We start from the raw sequence: 21,533 nt of genomic DNA, 5'->3' as shown, positions 1-21,533 counted from the left end.
TCTGTAAAATTGATTCTGGCCAAAATTGATTTTAAGCTGAAGTGGTTTATGTTTGGATATATTCATGAAAAAGTGAGTTGAACAAAAAATTTGAGTGTAAAAATCAATTCTAGAATCAGAAGCTACGATTTCTAGCTTCAAGTAGAATTAATTCTGGAGGCAGAATCAATTCTACTTTTGAGAAACCAAACAAGTCAGAATCAATTCTACACGTCCAGAATCAATTCTGGATGCTCCAGAATTGAAACCAAACATACACTAAGAGTGTAAATTTGGCAAAACAAATTGAGGGTTTTTAAGAATATATAAGGAGAATTTTTTTTCCCTAAGCTAATATAATTCCTTCTAACTCACTAACTATAGAGATTTTCTTTTGTCACCTTACCAATTTCTTGCGCGTCCTACAAGTTTTCATTTTTACCCTTCCGCTATTTAAGCAACGGACGTTATAAAAATGAAAAATTTTGAGAAAAAAAGCACCCTACATGAAATTCAAGATTTTTAGGACATCCGCTACTTAAGTAGCAGACATTATAAAAATCGTGAAATTTGAGAGAAAAAAAAAACATCTACCTAACATGTGTTTAGACCAGCCATCTCACATTAATTTGATTTTGTCAATTTATTGTAATACCTATAATCAAGTGATTGCTTACTGTGTTGTAATTATATGAGCTACAATTAGGGATTTGTTTTGATTAGCATTGATGTAACTATATAGGAATTATCTCATTGCATTCATTCGATTGTATTGACTTTTATCTATATAAATAGAGCTCTCCTCTCATTGGTGATCAAGAGAGGAAATTACCTTCATTTACAACATGAACATCCACGCATTGACCTTTTAAATTGGTTGAAGTTTTAACCGATTTCATATTTAATTTTTTAGCATCAGCAACTACTAATGCTAATTAGCGTTAGTATATTGTAGCTTCGGTTTTAGCGTCCATAACAGTAAACACCAATTAACGTCAACATGGACGCTAGTGTTTAGCATCAAAGCTTTTACTGTCCTCAAATTTTTAGACACTAATTTTGACGCTAAAGTGCTTTGGCGTTCACATTGAGAAAAACACCCTCCTAAAAAGAAATTTTCTCATTTTTATAACGTCTGATACTTAAATAGCTAGCATACGAGAGTATTTTGATAATTTTGTAAAGCGCGCGAGAAAATAAGTAGAGTAACAGAAGAAAATCTCCTAATCATTTACTACATTACAATAAGACAATAAACCCAACAAATCATCCCTTCACTAAACTTCGAGCTTGAAGACAGTTTATCAATTTATGTAGGGCCCAATTTATCCCACTTCAAAAATTTGTGATTTACTCCCTCTCTTATAAGGTTATGTAGAAAATAAAATCCCACATCTATATATTTATTTCTACCATGAAGAACTATATTATCACAATACACCACAATAGATGTACATTTCATGTGAGTTTCCAAACTTATCAATAGTTCTTTATGAGAAAAAGTCCTTGACAAACACAAGATGCAATGCAACTGCAATAAACTCTGCTTTAGTGGTGGATAGAGTTGCTACTTTGTTTCCAAACTAATAAAAAAAAAAAATCTCACTTTAAATTTTACACTTACTTGAAATTACAAATTATATGGAAAAGTTGATAATATGCACTCCATTGTTTTGTTAGCAGATTCATTTCAACTGCAAGACCAAAATATACAGGTTTTATTTTTATATTTGTTTTTCCTTATTAAGACAAATCAAGATCACAAAACAATATTAATAATATTTGATTTTATGTTATATTTTAAATTGAAACGAAAATCACACAATAAATACAATAAGTGATAAAGCACAATACATTAAGCGTAACAGAAATGAGGACAAACACGTGTCTCCCTAATTTCGCACTAGTCGTAAGTAAAATAGTAAGAACAATAGTAGCAACTACTATAACAAACATAAGGATCACAATTCGATCTTCCACGATTGCGATCGAAGGGGTTGAAATCATTTGATGTCAAAACTGACCATCGAACTAGATTATGCGATTCAGTAGGTCGGATACTGATGACAAAAAAACTAACAAATATAAAGGCTTAATATCAGCATGTTCATTGTCTACAATTCTACAAATAGAAAGGAAAAATGATTGTTTGAGTACATATGGTCAAATTGGCAAACAATCCATATTTCATAATTTTTCTTCACAATGTGCTGAACTTAACCTCGACCCCATCAATCGGAGCAGGATGTGAAAGATAACCTATATTTGCATCTGGATTAATGAGCTCCCACCTGCATTAAATTTAAATATAAAAAAAATTAGATCGTAGCTTGAAGTTTTCTACCTTGAATGTAACAAAGTTATAAGACACTGATCAAACATTACTTGTATCCTATAGACAGATGATGAAGCAGAAGTGCAAGTTGCATTCTTGCAAGTGTGTTTCCGGGGCATAGTCTTTGTCCACCACCAAATGGTTGGTATGATCCGGCCTTTGCTGGCTCCTAATTAAGAATTCATATATAAACATTATTATCACAAGAAAATAGTTTGGGAAAAAAAAATTAACTAGCATATATGACATTAATATTATGGTGATCTTCAGTTAGAAATAAATTATTTGAAAGAATTTGAGTTAAAAATCGTGCTGATTAAAATAATTATTGTCTAAATTTATTAATCTTCTGATTGAAATCACTTTCTTATGAAAGAAGATAATAAAATACAAAAAATGAAAACAAATTAAAGAGTCACGATACGCACATCCCATCGATCAGGATTAAAACACGTTGGATCCTTGAAGTTTTCTGAATTTGTATGGAGATAACGAAACATGAGAATTACATTCCATCCCTTTGGTATCTTGTAACCTAAAAAAACAATTGTGGTATAAATATAGGAAAACTTGTTAGTGTACCATTAAAAGGAATTTGGTATTGAAACTTGTGCATTTCATACTTTTAAAAGTCAAACATTGTATTTTTCAAGATAAAATTACTATTTAAAGTAGTCTTAACATGTGTCTTAATGACACATGTTAGCATGACCCTTTTTAAATAATGAGTATAAATAATCTGGAAAAAAAATGTATAATCTTAAATGAAAAAAAATGAGACAAGAGAACTTTCTCAAAAACTACAACTATTTACCTTTATAATTGACTTCAGTGTCAGATTTTCTGAAAGCACAAGCAGCAACATTGGCCATTCTTATCACTTCTTCAACGACCTGTGTTCAAATTAATTTATAATGAAACTAAAGTTTTGCACTACATACAAAAGTTTTGCAAAACCTTAGTACTTAACAAATGAAATACCTTGTTTGTGTATTTTAAATTGGAAATATCTTTAGGTGTAATAAAATCCTCTGGACTTTTCTTTTTCAAAGCCATGTTCTCTTCCTACAATTGCAAACAAAAATAAAGAAAGTTAAACTTAATAACCGATGTTATAACAAAGCTTAAAATCGTCGTTGCGATCTTTAGACGAATGCAATTTTAGGCTAAAAAACATATATAATCAACAAATTAGAGAAAAATTGCAACTCTAACATTTAACAAAAATGTTAGAGATAGACTTATTTTTTGTCTCATTTTTATCGTTATTTCAACTTTTTTTAATAAAATCGAGACAAATGCAACCGTAATTTTTGCCACAATTGCATATAAACAAAACTATAATAATCAAAATTTAGCATACCCTTAGCTTTTTTAACACAATTGGATACTTGTCAAGAAGATATATAGCCCACATTGATACAAGGGAAGTAGAGATATATCCAGCAGCCACTAGAGAGACAATGTTTTCTACAACTTCTTTGTCACTTAATTTGTCACTTTCACCATCTTCAATTTGTATCAACCCATCCATTATATCAATTGTTTCCACCTTATTTTTATTTTTTCTCTTGTCTAATTCCATCCAAAAAATGTGCTCAAGCTTTTTTCTACACTATAATTTAAAGAACACATGTTAGTTATAAAGTCCAATATATATATTTTTGGTCTAGATAAAGTCCAATATTATAGGTTAATTAAGATATGTACCTGAAGAGCACGGTGGTATGCAAAACCAGGAATGTTAATTGGATAAGCTCTCACTCCTAAAAGCAAGGCTTGATAGAGCTTATCCATAGATTGTAGTAAAGGGCCTGGCTCCATGCTCATGAATAATTTCCCAATGTTGTCAAATGTCAACTGCATTTAATATTTATAAGCATCTTGAGTGCTTAATAATGAGAAGAAATCACTTCTGACCACATCAATGACAAGAAAATAATGGGGAAAAAAAAAACATGGTATCACTTCCTTTTCAATAGTAGTTCCTAAACTAGTTATAAAAAAATTATCAATTTAGTCTTTGATATTTTAATAGCAGACACTAAAATGACGGATTTTATATAGATTAAGATATAAATAAATACCTTTTGAGTTTCAAACCGGGCATTGATTTTACCCGACTGTGCCCATGATTGAAGAGCTATGACCATGCGTGGTTGGACATGAGCAGCAATGCGGTTTAGGGCCTCAGGGCGATTGATGGCGTTGGTAACAAAGCTACGGACTCGTGTATGGGCTTTTCCGTGGACAGCCGCCATTGAAGTTCGGCCCATAAGTTCAATAGTGGGCCAATCTGCTTTGAATATGTCCTCTTTATGTAGCACATATTTGTGAACGCTTGCATTGTATACTATGATTGATGGTACCCCAAAGAGGTGTGTTCTAAACATGCCATCTCCATCACCATATCTGTTTCATTGTTTATCAACAAACATGGGTTAACATGAGTACAATGAATGAACATAACAATATGAAATTCCATCGATGGGTTATTTAAATTTTATGTTTTTTTTTTTACAAATTTTATGTTGTGAATGTGTGATATTGAATTATATGGTTAGGTTATATAAATGTTGAAGTTGTCTTAAATTTTTTAATGTATTTTTTTTTATAAGCAAATTTTTTGAATGCATAGTTATTGAAATTGAAATATTTCTCAAAACATGATTCAACACTTTGATCACTAAAATTCACATTCTACACAAAATTAGTCTAGATATCATCGCGCTAAGTTGGAAACATATATGATTGGTGTCAATAGACCGCCTCATATATTAAGGCTTTGATTTCCTTCAAACTTCAAATTTTCGACTTCTCCGCACTTAAAATGAATGACTCTAACCATTAAATTAGTGAGCAAAGCCATTCAAAAAGACTATTATGGACAAAAAAAAATCTAATTAAACCTTAAAATTGTATAATGATCACTAAAATCATGAAATATCAACTAGATTTTTTTTTGTCAGAAAACCTATTGACTAGAATTTCACATTTAAAGCGAATAAATGAAGTATTTGAAATTAAAACTTCAACTCATACATATAAAATATAATGTCCCTACCAATTTAATTAAACTCACATGACACGACTTAGATTAATTCTAAACATGCCTAAACTAGTATGGTAATATTTAATCGAATATTTGTTCTTTTGATAAAACTTAAAGCATGTTATAGCTGGTCCATCTAAAATTAGGTAGTATGTTTTGATAACTCTAATTTTTAACAACAATAAATTAATATTCAAAAATGATTATTATTTTAAAATACTTAACAAATTTATATAAGAAGTTAGTTAATCTTAACGTATCTCAGTTACAAATAATTTTATTATTAATTTTAGAAACTAACAAGGTTTTTCCATAGAAAAAAGGTTACCTATAATTAGAGGGAATTTTTTTTAGTAATTCATTTTAAATTAGAAGATATCCCCTTGACACAGGGCTAAAACCTAAAACTTACTTGCGTCTCTTAGCATTAATGAAATCATCTGGACGTCGAACAATTTTGAAATACCAAAGAAAACTAATCATTTCTCCAATGAAAGGAAATCCCATGTGACCTGGTGGCAATTTTGTAGCTGATTTTGAGCATTGATACTTGAGAGGAAAAACATACCAATACTCATTCCACCACCATAACACAAACCCAATTACTAGACCAAACCATCCTAAATAAATTGTATCCATTTTAATTCTCACTATGTTTCTGAATTAATTTACATGTCATGCATATATTTATAATAGTACTCCTTTCTTTTTAGGTAAGATTCTTAATCGTTTATTCCATCAGCTTATAGCTACTTGCAAACAACTTTCTTCATTTGAATAAAAAAACAATTGGAACAAACAAATAGCTTATTGTATTTTATTCACTATGATGCTTTTCATTCCTTAGGGGGATATTCTTTGTGTAATCTAAAATAATTGCATAGTGACATACACAAAAACTATAAAACTTATTTGAGAGGTAGTAAGCAGGGACGGACTTACTTGTGTGCCTACGTTTGTCAGATATTTGAGTATTTTAAAAAAGTTATTACAAAATTAATTTTTTATCATTAAATTAACATGTCGCATCATATTTTATTTGATTTAATGATAAGACTTATTGATTTGAAAATATAAATTTGTATTATAATCGGAGTTCGAATTTCGATGCTTCAAAAATTGATGTTAGTGTTTAGGATCTAGACTTTGATCCATTTCCCATTCATAATCGGCATTAATTTATTCATTCATCCTCCAATTCCAAAGAGCAATATGAAAGCATAATACCAAGACCCCACTTATTTAATTGGAAAATGGTGGTCCCCATCAAGTGTCTAATTGGGTGTGGTTTATGAAGTACTAGTAGTTTTATTTTTTGGGTTTTGAGTGTCTCGGGGCATTTTTTAAGCATTCTATTAAAAGAAATTTTTTATTCAAAAAATTAAACACTCCAATTTTCAATGCGTTGATTTTACGTATTTCCATAAAATTTTATAAAAAACTTATTATTTAAGAGTTTAAAAAGTATCCCGAGAACACTATTTAGTATTTGCCTTATTTTTTTTAGTTTAATCAACCAAACAGCCAAATAATATAAATCAAAACTCTAATTTGGTACTACTAAGTACTAACTCTAATTTGGCACAAGATGTATACAAACCCCTAATGCACATCCCTCGTCCCCAAATAATACAAGGAATTATCATATTACATGCTAAAAATACAATCATAGTTTTTATCTTCAACTTTAAGTGTTAAATAGTATTTTCGAGGTACCAGAACAATTTAATATAGTGAAATTACATTAAATTTTTTGTAATTAAAATTTATAAAATATAAAAAAAATGTTTTCATTTTGATTTGATCATAAATTAAGTACAGAAAATGTATGAAATTCATCTTTAAAATAATAGGTGCACAGTGCACAATGGATTGTATTCTTAGATAGTGGGCAGGGTTTTGGTCTTAGTGCGCGCTATTTTTATTGAGAGCTGTTGCTTAAACTCTTCCTCTTGATTTGGTATATAAATATATTTTGCCTGTTTGTGATCGTAGAAAAGAAATTGTGATGTTAAAATAACATTTTATATAAACTATTAGGTAGACAATAGTTTGGTATTCAATTGGTTAGTGATTGAGATGCCAGTTGCATTACAGAGATTCTTCAAAATCAACTTGATTTTTATTTTTTAAAAGAAAAATTATGTATAGTGACATGACCTCCACATAAAATTATGTGGCGAATATTATAAAATGAGTCACTTTTTAATTTTTTAGTAGTTTAGTGATTAGACTCACGATAAAGCTTAAATAAAAAGAAGATATTATTATTTTTTTAAGAAACCAAAAGAACATATTAAAATTAAGTATAAGATTTGTTAATAAGAAGAAAAAAAAATACAAGTTAAAAAAGAAAAAAATATAAATAATGTCAGTTATCCACTACTAAGCCCCCAAACGATTCAAAGGGTTATACCACTACAAATTCAAGTCATACGAAAAGCTTTTCTTTCGAGACTTCATCCACTACCAAGATACAATATTCACCCTATCAACCACAATTTTCAACCGAAGACTCTTTGTGTGCAAATGACCTATTATTTCTTTCTTTCCAAAGAATCCAAAAACATGCCAACCAAATCATTCATAAACCAGATTGTACATCCTTAGCAAAAACATTAGAATTAAAAAATTGCAAATCATGATCATCAACGACATTGGCTAAAGGGCATAAGACACCTAACCAGCTTAAAATTTTACTCCATACCGATTTAGAGAAATCACAATCTAGAAACAAGTGATTGGAGGTTTCATCGACTTTGCAACCACATGCATACAATAACAAATCCTAAAGAATCATTCTACGCCGCACCAAAATTGTCCTTTGACGGTAATATATTATTTAGTAGTCTCCAAGCAAAGAGGGATACCTTGAGCGAGATAATCGTGTTCCAAATAACATCCTTGTGGGCAGCCATCGCAACCGAAACTAGATGAGTTAACAACTGATAAGTTCATCGAACTAAATACCCTATATCAGGATGCCGCATCCATTTTTCCGGTACATCAGCTTGCAAGTAAAACCGATCCAAACCTGCACAACACCCCTCATACAACTCATCCTCCCACACATAGAAAACTATGTCGCCATCTCCAACCCTTACCCCCAACATCCGCATATCCGCCACCATAATATTTTTTGTCTACGGTTAAATAAAAAATTATATTAAATCTAATGCAAAGAGCTTCCTCACCCATCCATCTATCCGTCCAAAATAGTGTTTGCTCTCTATTCCCCACCTTTCTACTAATATTATCTGCAAACCATCAACCTACATTCAACCCAACCTCTTCTCTAACATCACACATCTTTCAACAATAAAGAAGTCTTTCTCACCCTACTCTCCCATCTACCACACCATATTTAGCAACCAAGACATTGAACCACAAACCTTCTTTGTCCACTAATAACCACAAGCTCCACATCCTTAAAAGAGATAAATTAAATTCTCTGACCTATGCACTCTCAAACCTCCAACTCATGAACTAGACACTCTTTGTCCCATTTTATGCAATTAGTCTTCCTAATATCCTCACTCCCACCCATAAAAAGATTTAAACAGAGACTCAATGGATATAATGATACTACGGGAGTCTTAAAGAAGGAAAAAAATAAACCGACAACGATGACCGGACAAATTTGACGTACTCATATTTCTAATTTTGTGATAATATGAAATAATTTCTTGCATTTATATACACACAAACATATAAAAGTAATTTTGATAAAGTTATCCATCTAACATAATTTTTTTTAGTACTATCCAAATTTAAATTGATAATTTTTAAACATCCAATCATAAAATTTCTTAAACCAACATCAACCTTATAAAGTTGAGGAAAAAAATATAAAAATATTGTCTGTGTAAATTAAATTTTTTTTAATACAAAATTTCTCAATTTTAAAATCATTAATATATACGAGTTTTCTCAATTTTAAAATCATTAATGTATACGGGTAAGGTAAAGGTAACCATAACAATAAAATCAATTCAATAAAAAGAACTTTTTGTTAATATAGAACCAACGACTACTACTATGGTGGACCATTGTCATAAGTGGTTCACTATGAATCAATTCTTAAAATTATGAAAAATTCAAGCGACTATCAATGATATTCCTTAAAAGTAAAAAATCACGGTTCTTCTAATCTTTACGGTTAAAATAATGACATGATTGACGTTAATTCATACGAATTATATATTTATTTTTCATTATTCTAATCAAATTAGTATCAATTTCAATAGTAAAAAAAAAAGAACGACCATTAAATTATATTCTCATACTACATTAAAATTTGTCGTTAAATTTAAATATTTTATGAATAATAATCCACGGTAGATCAATTTTTGAAGTATCCCATTTTCTTGATAAAAAGAAGTATCCCATTTTAAAAATTTTCAACCAAGAGTCCAAGACACACTTCCGATACATCTAGTATCTTCTTTTGACCCACACAGGCCACATGTAACATGTAGTCACCCGGATCCAATACATAACCCGACCCACACCCGTAATCTTACTTTCCAAGTTCCCACAAAACAAACGTCCCTTCTCTTTCATCACTCAGACGAATCACCCAAACCCGAGAACCTGAATCCAAATACACAAACCCTAGTCAAAACTCAAAATTTCAAACTCCCGCTCTATACTCTTCATTCAAATTTCAAACTCCAAAACCAACCGTTAGATTCTTTCACCCCTTTCTCTTCAAATTAAAATCAAACCCTTCTTACATTCATTTCCATCACCACATTCACACTCTCTCTCTCATTTCTCTCTCCGACGACACTACCTCCGTGTCAACCACCACCACGCCACCATGGAAAAACGACCTCTCCAAACCAGCAACGCCGCGAACATTCCTTCGAAAACAATCGAAGAAATGTACCAAAAGAAAACACAGCTCGAACACATTCTCCTCCGTCCTGATACCTACGTAGGTTCAATTGAAAAACACACTCAAAATCTATGGGTTTACGAAAACGACGAAATGGTTAACCGTTCAATTTCATACGTTCCTGGACTTTACAAGATCTTCGATGAGATTCTTGTTAACGCTGCCGATAACAAACAGCGAGATCCGTCCATGGATTCACTCAAAGTTACGATCGATCCGGAAGCAAATACCGTTTCTGTTTATAATAACGGTGACGGTGTTCCGGTTGAGATTCATCAAGAAGAGAAGGTTTATGTTCCTGAGTTGATTTTTGGTCATCTTCTTACTAGTAGTAACTATGATGATAATGTGAAGAAAACTACTGGTGGACGTAACGGTTATGGTGCTAAGCTCACGAATATTTTCTCGACTGAGTTTATCATTGAGACTGCTGATGGACGTCGTCTGAAGAAGTATAAGCAGGTAGTGATTCGTTGATTTGTTGAATTTGATTGGATTTTTTTGATTTAGGATTCGCCTAGGGTTTTGAATATTTGATGTTATGAACTGAAATTGATTTTTAATTTGTTGATTTAGAAATTGCTTTTTAATTCGTTGATTTGTTTAATTTGTTTGGTGTTATGAACTAAAATTGAAGTTGTGGATATAGGATTGTGCTAGCGTTTTGAATGTTTGGTGTTATGAACTGAAATTGATTTTGAACTTGTGGATTTAGGATTTGCTAGGGTTTTGAATGTTTGGTATAATGAACTGAAATTGAAGCTGTGGATATAGGATTGTGCTAGCGTTGCCGTTTTGAATCTTTGGTGTTATGAACTGAAATTAATTGATTTTCAATTTGTGGATTTAGGATTTGCTATGGTTTTGATTGTTTGATGTAATGAACTGTTGAAGTTGTTGATATAGGACCATGCTAGGGTTTTTAATGTATGGAATAATTAACTGAAATTGAGTTTGTTGATTTGGGCTCTTGCTAGGGTTTTGATGCATGGTGAAATGAACTTAAGTTTTTGTTTGTTTGATTGATTATATTTTGGTATGTTCTCAATCGGTGACTACATTTTGGGGAATACGCTTTAGATTCATTGCAGTTTATGTGTAAATTTAGGTGTATTAATTGTGGATTTAGAATCCTGTTATGGTTTCAAATTTTAAAGGAAATGAACTGAAGTTTGGTGTATTTGACTGTTGTTAGGTTGATTTTTAATTTTTTATCTGTGTTTTTTTCTTTTTGGTCTTTGATTTTGTTGCTTTCATTGCTTCTGCCAGTTCCTTTTATTTTATTTTAATTGCTGATGATTAACTGATTAGCTGAAGTTCGGGTGTATTTGACAGTTCTTAGGTATATGCTCAGTCAGTGCTTTCTTTTATACTGCTAACATTGCAGAATCATTGGAATGTTTGTTTTAGTTTTGGCTTTCATTTGTATGGTTCTCCTTATTTTTTTGTTACTCATTAAACCTAATTTTTTGTTAGTTGAAGCTCATCTTCTATATATTAGTTAAGTTTATGGGCCATTTATGAAGCTGTTTGTGGTTATTTATATGGCTATTGATGATTGGGTTGATTGTTTGTGTTACTAAGGTGTTCTCAAACAATATGGGGAAGAAGTCCGAACCAGTCATAACCAAATGCAAAGCTAGTGAGAACTGGACAAAGGTGACCTTTAAGCCTGACTTGGAGAAGTTCAAAATGACCTATCTTGAAGAGGACGTTGTTGCTTTGATGAAAAAGCGTGTGCTGGACATGGCAGGGTGCCTTGGAAAGACTGTTAAAGTTGAACTCAATGGCACCTTGATTCGTTTTAAGTCGTTCCGTGATTATGCTGATCTCTTCCTGAAATCTGCGGAGAAGTCCAAACCCATGCCCCTGCCAAGGTTTATTTCTATTGATATATAGTTTGAGAACTCAATTGTGTATGTGTGGGTGTGTTTTTCCTGTTGTTATATAACTTGATTTGGTTGTTATTAGGATTCATGCCAAAGTAGGTGATAGGTGGGAGATTTGCGTGAGTCTAAGTGAGGGGCAATTTCAACAGGTGACTAGTGACTTTTGAAGTATACTAACTTTGAGGTTCTTTGGTGTTAACTTTTTGTCTTACACACCTTAATTTAATTTTTTACCAGGTCAGCTTTGTTAACTCCATTGCTACAATCAAGGGTGGGACTCACGTTGATTACATCACCAATCAGATTACCGCCCATGTAATGAATAAAGTAAATAAGAAAAAGAAGGATGCCAATGTGAAAGCTCACACTGTGAAGAATCATTTGTGGGTTTTCGTCAATGCTCTTATTGACAACCCTGCTTTTGATTCTCAAACTAAGGAGACTCTCACTACAAGACAAGCTAGTTTTGGTTCTAAATGTGATGTTCCAGAATCAATGCTGAAGGATGGTTAGTAGAGCTTCATTGGTTAGCTGTAATGTGATGAATTAACCGCAAATTGTGCTCATATTTACACTCACATGTTGTAAACTTCTGCAGTTGAAAAATCTGGAATAGTGGACACCCTCCTATCATGGGCAGATTTTAAACAAAGTAAAGATTTGAAGAAAACTGATGGAACTAAGACCCAGAGGATCCGTGGGATTGTAAAGCTTGAGGATGCCAATGATGCTGGTGGAAGGAACTCTGAAAAGTGTACCTTGATATTGACAGAGGGAGATTCTGCTAAGGCCCTTGCGGTAAGTGGTTATACATTGTTTGCTATTGTCTATATTCAAGTTCGATTCACTCCCGTGACATAACCCTCCAGTGCAAGTGCAACCACAGGCTTTGGATTGAAAATAAAAAATTAAGAAACAGAATTTTAAGGATTGTGATCCACACTTCTCCCTCAAGTAAACTCATAGAAAAATTTATATTTCAAATTTTGGTGTGAATATTGTCATTTAAGTAAAAGAGGAAATGGTTGAAGCATGTAGTCATTTAAATTTAAAGTAAACCACAAAGAATGAGGAAAACTTGACTTAATTTGACTTATTTTTTGGTGTGTAGATGGCTGGGCTCTCTGTTGTGGGTCGAGACCACTATGGTGTGTTTCCATTGAGAGGCAAATTGCTCAATGTGCGGGAAGCTAGTAGTAAACAGATAATGGAGAACGAAGAAATTCAAAATATAAAGAAGATTCTTGGACTGCAGCAAAACAAAGAGTACACAAATGTGAAGTCTTTGAGATATGGTCATTTGATGATTATGGCTGATCAGGTGAGAATTACTTAAAGATCTGTTTATTAATGTTTTGACTTTTATGTTCAGTTTCAGTAGGATATGATGAGGCACAAGTATGTATTATGTATGATTTTCTTAATCCCCATAATTATAATAATAGCCCAACCTTATGTGTGATTCAGGATCATGATGGCTCCCACATCAAAGGGCTGCTGATAAATTTCATTCATTCATTCTGGCCATCACTGCTTAAAGTTCCATCTTTCATGGTTGAGTTTACTACTCCCATTATAAGGGTTAGTATTATTAATGCTGTATGCTTTATATTTGTTTTGATGAAGAAAACTCTGAACTTTACATATTGTTGAGTAAAGGATCCCTTTTGGATATCATTTCTATTATCTACATTTATCTTTTTGTCTTGTTTTTTTTGAGATACATTTATCTTTCTCTGCAGGCTACTCATTCAAACGGGACCAAACTATCATTTTATTCGATGCCGGAATATGAAGCGTGGAAAGAAACATTGGGGAATGCAAGTGGTTGGCAGATAAAATACTATAAGGTTTGTTGTTGTAAGCATTAACAACCCTTATGGGTTAGGTCACATTAGCAACCCCTTCTTCCCTTATCACTTTTATTTCATTTTTCTTTTATTTCCGCCATAGCTGCACATCCCGCGAAAGGATTTTTGCTGGGCACAGAATCTGTCAAACCAAAATAATTTTTGCGTTTATAATTGTTCCTTTCAGTGTTTGCTTATTTTGTTTTTGTTGTTTCTTTAGGGGTTGGGTACAAGTACTCCCCAAGAAGGGCGAGAGTACTTTCGAGATCTTGATAAGCACAAAAAAGACTTCGTTTGGGATGATGAACTCGATGGAAATGCAATTGAGCTGGCATTCAGTAAGAAAAAAGCTGAAGACCGGAAGATCTGGATTCGTAATTTTGAGGTTTGACTTTTACCAATATGCGATTCTGCGAACAGAAGCTTACTTTTCTAGGGTGTATATAGCTAACATATATTTTACCATTCTCTGTTGTTGCAGCCTGGCACTTGTCGTGATCATGAAGCCAAACTTATAAACTACAAGGACTTTGTTAACAAAGAGCTTATATTGTTCTCAATGGCAGATCTCCAAAGGTCCATTCCCTCCATGGTTGATGGCCTTAAACCTGGTCAAAGGAAAATTCTTTTCTGTTCATTTAAGAAAAAGTTGGTCAAAGAAATTAAAGTTGGGCAATTCATAGGTTATGTGTCTGAGCACTCTGCTTACCACCATGGTGAGCAAAGTCTTGCTAGCACAATTATTGGAATGGCACAGGACTTTGTCGGCAGTAACAACATCAATCTTCTCAAACCAAATGGTCAATTTGGTACTCGAAACTTGGTGAGTTGATCCTGCTTCGTTGTTGCATTATTCATCATTTTCTTTTTTAAATTTGTCCTTGATAATTTTCTCTTTCCAGGGCGGTAAAGACCATGCAAGTTCCAGATACATTTACACTGAGCTAAATACGGTTACTCGAAGCCTCTTCCATGAGGATGATGATAAGCTTCTTGAATACTTGAATGAGGATGGGAGGTCCATTGAACCAACCTGGTATTTTGTTTCTCCTTTGTTTCTAAAGGCTATTTTGTTTGTGATTAGTAATTTGTAACTGATTCAAATACTGCTTGTTACAACTCAGGTACATACCAATTATTCCTCTGGTTCTTGTCAATGGTAGTGAGGGAATTGGGACGGGATGGAGTTCTTACATTCCCAACTATAATCCACGAGAAATTAGTGCCAATGTTAGACGTTTGTTGAATGGTGAGGAAATGGTGCCAATGGATCCATGGTACAGAGGATTCAGAGGAACCATTGAGAAAAGCGCCAAGGAAGGAGGCTACATAGTCAATGGCTCAGTAGTGGAAATAGATGAACAAACTTTCAGAATCACAGAGCTTCCAGTACGGAAGTGGACTCAAGATTATAAGCAGTTCCTGGAATCCATAACTGATGGGACTCCTAATGTCAAGGATCCTCTCATTGAGGTAACATGACCTATACATTTACTATCCATTTACACAATAGGTTAATTTGTGCCTTTTTCATATGTAAATTTCCTTTGTTGCAGGATTTTAGGCAAAATGGGGATGATGAAATTGTAGACATTGAAGTCAAGATGAAGGCAGACAAAATAGCTACAATAATGCAAGAGGGATTATTCAAGAAATTTAAATTGACTGGCACTATTAGCACAAGCAACATGCATCTTTTTGACGCAGAGGGAAATATTAAGAAATTTGACAATCCAGAACAAAGTATACCCTTCTCTACGCATATTGTTTTGAAGTACAATATCATGTAATGTTTTTAACACTACTCACTTTCTGTGTCCTTTCTTATGTAGTTCTTGAAGAGTTCTATCCACTTCGGCTGGAGTATTATGAAAAAAGAAAGGTGAGTTATTATGGTAATTGCATAGATCCGTCTCTATATTTTGTACCTATTAATTAATGTGAACTGAAATGCAAGTTGTGCACAAATGCAGAAATATATACTGGGCAACCTTGAAAGACTTTTGTTGATTTTGGACAACAAAGTCAGGTTTATATTAGGGGTTGTGAATGGAGAAATTATCGTGAGTAACCGGAAAAAAGCTGAATTGTTGAAAGAGCTGAAGCAGAAAGGTTTTACTCCCATGCCAAGGAAAGGTAAATCCTCAGAACCACAAGTTGCAGGGGCAAATGATGACAATTCAGAAGAGAGGGAAGATGGCGAGCAGGAAACTGGGACTGTCAGGGTTGAAGAAGCAACTTGGGGTGACTATGAGTATCTTTTATCCTTATCTATTGGAACTTTGACCCTTGAAAGTGTTCAGAAGCTGCTTGATGAAAAGGCTGAAAAGGAAAAGGAGTTTGAAATTTTGATGGGAACCCCATCAAAGTCATTGTGGTTGAAGGATCTGGATGAGTTTGAAAAGAAACTTGATGTAAGAGACAGTTACTTAATTTTGTTAGTTGTATTTGAAATAATGATGGTCTGTATTATTATCGTTTATTCATTATTGTGTTTTACTGTGTTTCAGGAGCTAGATAGCAAAGACGCAGAAGCGGGTCGAAAGAGATCAAGCCAAGCAAAAAAAAATAATGGTTTTGTTTCCAAACCTGCAAAGAAGCCGCCACAACCACGAAAGAATACTAAGAAGACACAAAATGTTGAGCCAGATAATGATAATTCTCCAATGGAAATTGGTAAGTCTGAGTTGTTTTATTATTAATTTATAAATTTAATTTTAATATCACATGACTTGGGAATTTTAATTTTAATATCCATTCGGTTATGAACTTTCTTGATTTCCATCATCAGAGAATGCTGTTGGTAAGAAGCCACCACAACCACGAAAGAACACTAAGAAAACCCAAAATGTTGAGCCAGAGAATGATAATTCTTCAATGGAAGTTGGTAAGCCGAATTGTTTTATTATTAATTTTTAATTTTAATATTATGTGAAATATTTTGAATTTTAATATCCATTTGGGTATGAACTTTCTCGATTTGCATTGTCAGAGAATGCTGTTGATATTGCAAAACCAAAAGGGCGAGCAGGTTCTAAGAAGAATACTCCCAAGGTATACCAGTTGCCAATTTCCTGTATTGTATGTTTCTTTTCCTTCCAATCATGTTTAGCCCTTACACTTTCATGTGCCTATCATCAGGAACCTGATGAAGAAATGCTATCTCTTCAAGAACGTCTAGCTGCATATAACATTGAATCATCTGGTGAAAAGTCGCAAGGTAATTTTTTTGAGATGAAGTACAAATATGTTCTCAAATCATCAATTCATTTGCCATGCTAATATATATATAGTACATAGCACATATGGTTACACATGCTTGTTACTAAAGTTGGTGTTTTCTTCCACAGCCATGGAAAGTGAAGAACCTGTGCCTGCTATGAAGAAACAGATTAACAGAGGGGGTGGTGCAAAAAAGAAGTCAAGTACTATAGTGTTGGATAGTGATAATGAAGTTAATGATGTTGATGATGATGACGACTTCGAAGTACATGAGAAGGCTGCCCCAGTTAAGAAGGGAGGGAGAAAGCCTGCTGCTCAAAATGCCAAGAAGGCACCTGCAAAGGCACCTGCTGCCCCCAAGAAACGAAATGTAGGAACCAAGCAATTATCAGGTCAAAAAATATTGACTGATATGTTGCAGCCAGCTGAATCACCAGAGAAGAAAGTGAGGAAGATGAGGGAGTCTCCATTTAACAAGAAAAGTGGTTCTATACTGGGAAGGGATGCTAACAAGGATATAAGTCCACTTGCTGATTTGTCTGAAGGTTCTACTTCTAACTCTCCTATTGCAGAGGAGGAGGTGGTTGAGATTCCACCACAGCCATCAAGGGCTAGACCTCAGAGGGCCAATCGTACTCAAAAGAAATATGTTGTGAGTGAATCTGAACCTGAGATTGATGATGATTCTGATGACGATGCCGAATTATCTGATTTTGAAGAAGATGATGACTAGACTATTCCTTTAAATATTGCATTACAGTGTACCTGAAATTTTATGCTTTAGTACAACTAGATGAGGGCTGGGCTGCACCGTTTAGTAAAACTTCGATCTGTCTCTTGCAGATTTTCTTTTCTTTGTGTGATGACTCTGAACTCAATGAGTTTGAATGACTGAATCAGATTTATTACTTTAACCAATAAAAATCTTCTATTCACATTTGAATTGTATTATTCACAAGTTTGTTTTTATATATTTTTAGGATTTCTTATTTATATTTTCTGGCATTATTCTCATGAGTGGATTATCAATTACTAATTATGCATCTTTTTAACTTTTCTGAATCATCATTACCCGTAGCTATGTATATCACAATTTTCAAATTTTCGACTCGAGTTTTTCTATTTCTGTTTTGCTACATACAATTGTGTCTACATCTACACTACCACCTATCCAGCTGTCTATTTTTTTTTTCTTTTCTTCGATATGGCTACTATCTAACCATACTTATTATATGACATGATAGAAAAGTCATCATCTAATCCATCTATTTGTCCTGTAACTTTGTGTTGCTGTATGATCAAAACTGAGATAGTCCTTGAGAAGTCTGGTCCTGAAAGAACATCCCCTATTGGTCCTAGTTCAGGACACTGTTGCCAATCATTCATCCCCCTTGTTAAAATAGAGTTTATCCCTCCTTCTCTTCCTAAAATAACCAATGAATATTGTCCTTCAAATGATTTGAGAATAGAGAATGTCTCAGCAGCATTTGCAAGATGCTTCTCCGCGTATGCAATTTTCCCTCCAATCACATGCTTCTCATAGAACTCTGCAAAACATTCATCATCTAACTGCATTTCTTTTTCTTGATCTGGTAGGATGATTCTGTATCCAGCTAATCTAGAGGATTCTGCACTTGTATCTACTAGGAATCTTAATACAGATAGCTTTACTCCTGGATGTTGCGAGACACGGCTAGCATAGGCAAGTGCTTCTCTATCATCTTTCCCACCAATGAATATGACTGCCACATTCATTTTTGTTTGAGATCTTGATAAACGTTCAAATGATCCAAGGCCTCTATCTACTAGAATTCCGACAGAACAAGGAGCACTTCTCAGGACCTGCTCAAAACAATATTATCTATAGGGTTAGCTATTAAAATGCTACCATATTAAACATATATAAGTCTGTCTAACTATTGTTGATATAAAATATGTTCAATATACATGATTTTCATGTGTTCAAATCAACTTTGAAAATCATGAATAGTGATGTTTAAAATTGTGGTTAATTATGTTCATTGACTGATTACCGAGTTGCGATACTTGTTTTTATTCATTAGCTGTGAACTTAACATAAATAACTGCTCCACGAATTCAAAACTACGTTAAGCATCCAAATTATTGCCGAATTATTTTTCAAGAAAGTCAACTCTAGTTTTAAAGATATTACCTTTCTGTTGACATATCTGAACCCTTGATTACCACCATCCAATGTTCCGTCCTGACGCTGAACCCTATGGAATGGTAATACGACAAGGGCAACCATCATGTCCTCTGCTAAAACACAAATGTCGTGCGGCATGTTAGTAATTGTTGACAGTGCCAGGGTTCTTTTCAATGTAATACCTTCACCACTATCTAAAATATGTGCCTGGAATGCGTTTGTTATTTTTTCTCTCATGTCCAATATTTCCCTGTCTTTCACAGTTGTTGTGTGCAATCCTTCCTCCGTCTCTAAAGTTGGAGATATATCATTGGTTAGTTCAATCATGTCAGTGACATATACTAGAATACCAGGATCAGCTGCTCCTTTTGAAATCTCCGCGAAGTTTATGGAAGCAGGAGCATTGTGAGGTCCATGAACACATAAGAGGATCCTTAGTTCGCTCAATGGGTCGAGCGATTGAATGACCATGTGACGAGTAGGTACCCGTTTTTTTGCACGTCTTATGATTTGTGCTACAACTGATGGTGTGTATATAACTGTAAAAAATATTGCAATTATCATCCCAATGCCATTGGACTTACTTGTTGCTACACAATTCATCACTTTGACAGCCAAGTAGATATGCACATGTCCCTTTGTCGTAAGAAGTAATCCTATTGCAGTTGCTTCTGGCCAATGAAATCCTTGTACTGCCCCAGAAACAAGTGCTCCAGAAATTTTTCCAGTTATTGACACAGTGATAAGCACCACTATATTTATCCATGTACGATACCTTGTAGCTTCAAATTGGCTCAAATCAGCTTCAAACCCAACCCACAAGAAAAAAATTGGAAAAAAAATTGTATTCAACAAGTAATTGATTTTTGTGATAACCCATCTTGAAACCCTACCTTCTCTAGGGAAACAAACACCTACTAGAAATGCACTTAAAATTGGAGTAAAACCAGCTAAAACAGAAGAGGAACACATTAACACCACAAATGCAATTGAAAGTATCAAATGTGGACCTTTCATAGGTCTACCATCTGGATTTTCTTCATCAACCCAACTCATGAAAAACGGCGAAAACATTAGTGTGAATAAAACTTCTCCCAAAACTGCCAAACCCATTTTGCTTGTTTTTGAAAGATAAGGTTTGTTCAAATCATCGCAAAGTTCGGGGAGTGGAGAAAACATGTAACCAACCGAAAGTACACAATAGCACACAAAATCCGAGTGCATTGCGGATGCGATTACAAGCTTCCCAATATCTGATTTTCCGATTTTGAGCTGTGTTAATAAACGCGTCAATGCAGGCGAATCCGTGCTAGCTAGAAGGATGGAGAGAGCTGTGGTGTACTCTAATAGTCTTTGTAAGTGTGGGAAGAACCTATTAAAAGGGGATACAATAGCTGCTAGCATGAATGTTATGCCAACTCCTGAATAAGCAACTCTAACATGTCTTGGTGGTTTTTGTAATAGTACATATGGGTCCATTTCTACTCCTAATGCAAACATGTAACCCATCATACCAAAATCAATTATAAATCCAAATGTCTTGTTGAATTCTGTAAATAGATCACGTACATAACCTAAGTTTCCAAAAATTACTCCTACCTGCATTCATATAGAAGAGAAAAATTATTTTTTATAAGCATTACAAAATCTTTCATTTTGAACTTTTGTCTAATAAACCAATTTTTTATAGCAATGGAAAGAGATCGTTATGAGAGACATATACCAACTAGGTTGACATCTAAAAACGAAAAGAGATAGAGAAACTTACAAATATGTCGGAAGTGATTCGAGGTTGTGAATAAGGCTTTAGAAAATAGTGTAAACCATTGGTCATAATCACCATTGCAACAAATAGAAAAAAGTTTTGTGCTACTCCCCAAATGAGATTACCCAACTTGTCACCACAAAATAAGGCTGACTTTGGCAAGCCAATTCTCACCATATTGACAAGCCAAAATCAATCAATCTTTCTTTGTCTAGATTATCTTGTTTTTTTTCTTCTTCTTCTTTGAAGTTTCAAACACTAAGGACAACATTGTATTTTTTTTTTCTTGTAACTTTTGTTTAGCTAATGAATATTTGTCACAAAATGTTTTTGTGAAAGCAAGTGGTTGTTATTTCTTAGCTTTGTTTAAGGAG

At 33.6% G+C, this 21,533-nt stretch overlaps 3 protein-coding genes across 4 annotated transcripts; 1 reads left to right on the top strand and 2 right to left on the bottom strand.

Annotated features, from left to right (window-relative positions):
* Window positions 1-2,055: 2,055 nt before the first annotated feature.
* On the bottom strand, window positions 2,056-6,097 carry LOC123916161 (ent-kaurenoic acid oxidase 1-like). Its single transcript, XM_045967542.1, has 9 exons — window positions 5,779-6,097; window positions 4,402-4,726; window positions 4,025-4,174; window positions 3,678-3,929; window positions 3,296-3,379; window positions 3,129-3,207; window positions 2,743-2,849; window positions 2,365-2,483; window positions 2,056-2,270 (listed from the first exon to the last, which is right to left on the bottom strand). The coding sequence occupies exons 1-9, from the start codon at window positions 6,003-6,005 to the stop codon at window positions 2,180-2,182; spliced, it is 1,434 nt and encodes a 477-aa protein (XP_045823498.1). The 5' UTR covers window positions 6,006-6,097; the 3' UTR covers window positions 2,056-2,179.
* A 3,675-nt stretch (window positions 6,098-9,772) lies between these two features.
* Window positions 9,773-18,220, top strand: LOC123914007 (DNA topoisomerase 2). 2 transcript variants are annotated; one of them, XM_045964969.1, is made up of 20 exons: window positions 9,773-10,728; window positions 11,851-12,143; window positions 12,238-12,304; window positions 12,393-12,663; window positions 12,754-12,953; window positions 13,267-13,476; window positions 13,623-13,736; window positions 13,898-14,005; window positions 14,226-14,390; window positions 14,487-14,828; window positions 14,908-15,041; window positions 15,130-15,478; window positions 15,562-15,748; window positions 15,838-15,887; window positions 15,979-16,419; window positions 16,516-16,681; window positions 16,797-16,892; window positions 16,998-17,059; window positions 17,147-17,225; window positions 17,356-18,220. In XM_045964969.1, the coding sequence occupies exons 1-20, from the start codon at window positions 10,189-10,191 to the stop codon at window positions 17,958-17,960; spliced, it is 4,479 nt and encodes a 1,492-aa protein (XP_045820925.1). In that variant the 5' UTR covers window positions 9,773-10,188; the 3' UTR covers window positions 17,961-18,220. The 2 variants fall into 2 exon arrangements, with proteins under 2 accessions (XP_045820925.1, XP_045820926.1); XM_045964970.1 differs by lacking the exon at window positions 16,797-16,892 and having other exon boundaries at window positions 10,053-10,728.
* A 222-nt stretch (window positions 18,221-18,442) lies between these two features.
* Window positions 18,443-21,427, bottom strand: LOC123915327 (cation/H(+) antiporter 28-like). The gene is made up of 3 exons (XM_045966459.1): window positions 21,163-21,427; window positions 19,401-20,993; window positions 18,443-19,069 (listed from the first exon to the last, which is right to left on the bottom strand). Exons 1-3 carry the CDS (start codon window positions 21,334-21,336, stop codon window positions 18,443-18,445), a joined length of 2,394 nt encoding a protein of 797 aa, XP_045822415.1. The 5' UTR covers window positions 21,337-21,427.
* Between the last annotated feature and the right edge of the window lie 106 nt (window positions 21,428-21,533).

This window comes from Trifolium pratense, linkage group LG3 (genome assembly GCF_020283565.1).
Source record: "Trifolium pratense cultivar HEN17-A07 linkage group LG3, ARS_RC_1.1, whole genome shotgun sequence".
NCBI classification, from domain to species: Eukaryota; Viridiplantae; Streptophyta; class Magnoliopsida; order Fabales; family Fabaceae; genus Trifolium; species Trifolium pratense.
This window is presented reverse-complemented; position numbering and strand designations above follow the sequence as displayed.

Bases quoted from the DNA above. Each gene is read 5' to 3' on its own strand.
- LOC123916161 (XM_045967542.1), bottom strand. From the start codon at position 6,005: ATGGATACAATTTATTTAGGATGGTTTGGTCTAGTAATTGGGTTTGTG. The intron at 4,175-4,401 runs GTATTTATTTAT...TATTAAATGCAG, and splicing joins CCCGGTTTGAAACTCAAAAG to TTGACATTTGACAACATTGG. The intron at 2,271-2,364 runs GTAATGTTTGAT...AATTTAATGCAG, and splicing joins CATCTGTCTATAGGATACAA to GTGGGAGCTCATTAATCCAG.
- LOC123914007 (XM_045964969.1), top strand. From the start codon at position 10,189: ATGGAAAAACGACCTCTCCAAACCAGCAACGCCGCGAACATTCCTTCG. The intron at 14,829-14,907 runs GTGAGTTGATCC...TTCTCTTTCCAG, and splicing joins AATTTGGTACTCGAAACTTG to GGCGGTAAAGACCATGCAAG. The intron at 15,749-15,837 runs GTATACCCTTCT...TTTCTTATGTAG, and splicing joins ATTTGACAATCCAGAACAAA to TTCTTGAAGAGTTCTATCCA.
- LOC123915327 (XM_045966459.1), bottom strand. From the start codon at position 21,336: ATGGTGAGAATTGGCTTGCCAAAGTCAGCCTTATTTTGTGGTGACAAG. The intron at 20,994-21,162 runs GTAAGTTTCTCT...ATATGAATGCAG, and splicing joins GAATCACTTCCGACATATTT to GTAGGAGTAATTTTTGGAAA. The intron at 19,070-19,400 runs GTAATATCTTTA...TGTTTTGAGCAG, and splicing joins TCAGATATGTCAACAGAAAG to GTCCTGAGAAGTGCTCCTTG.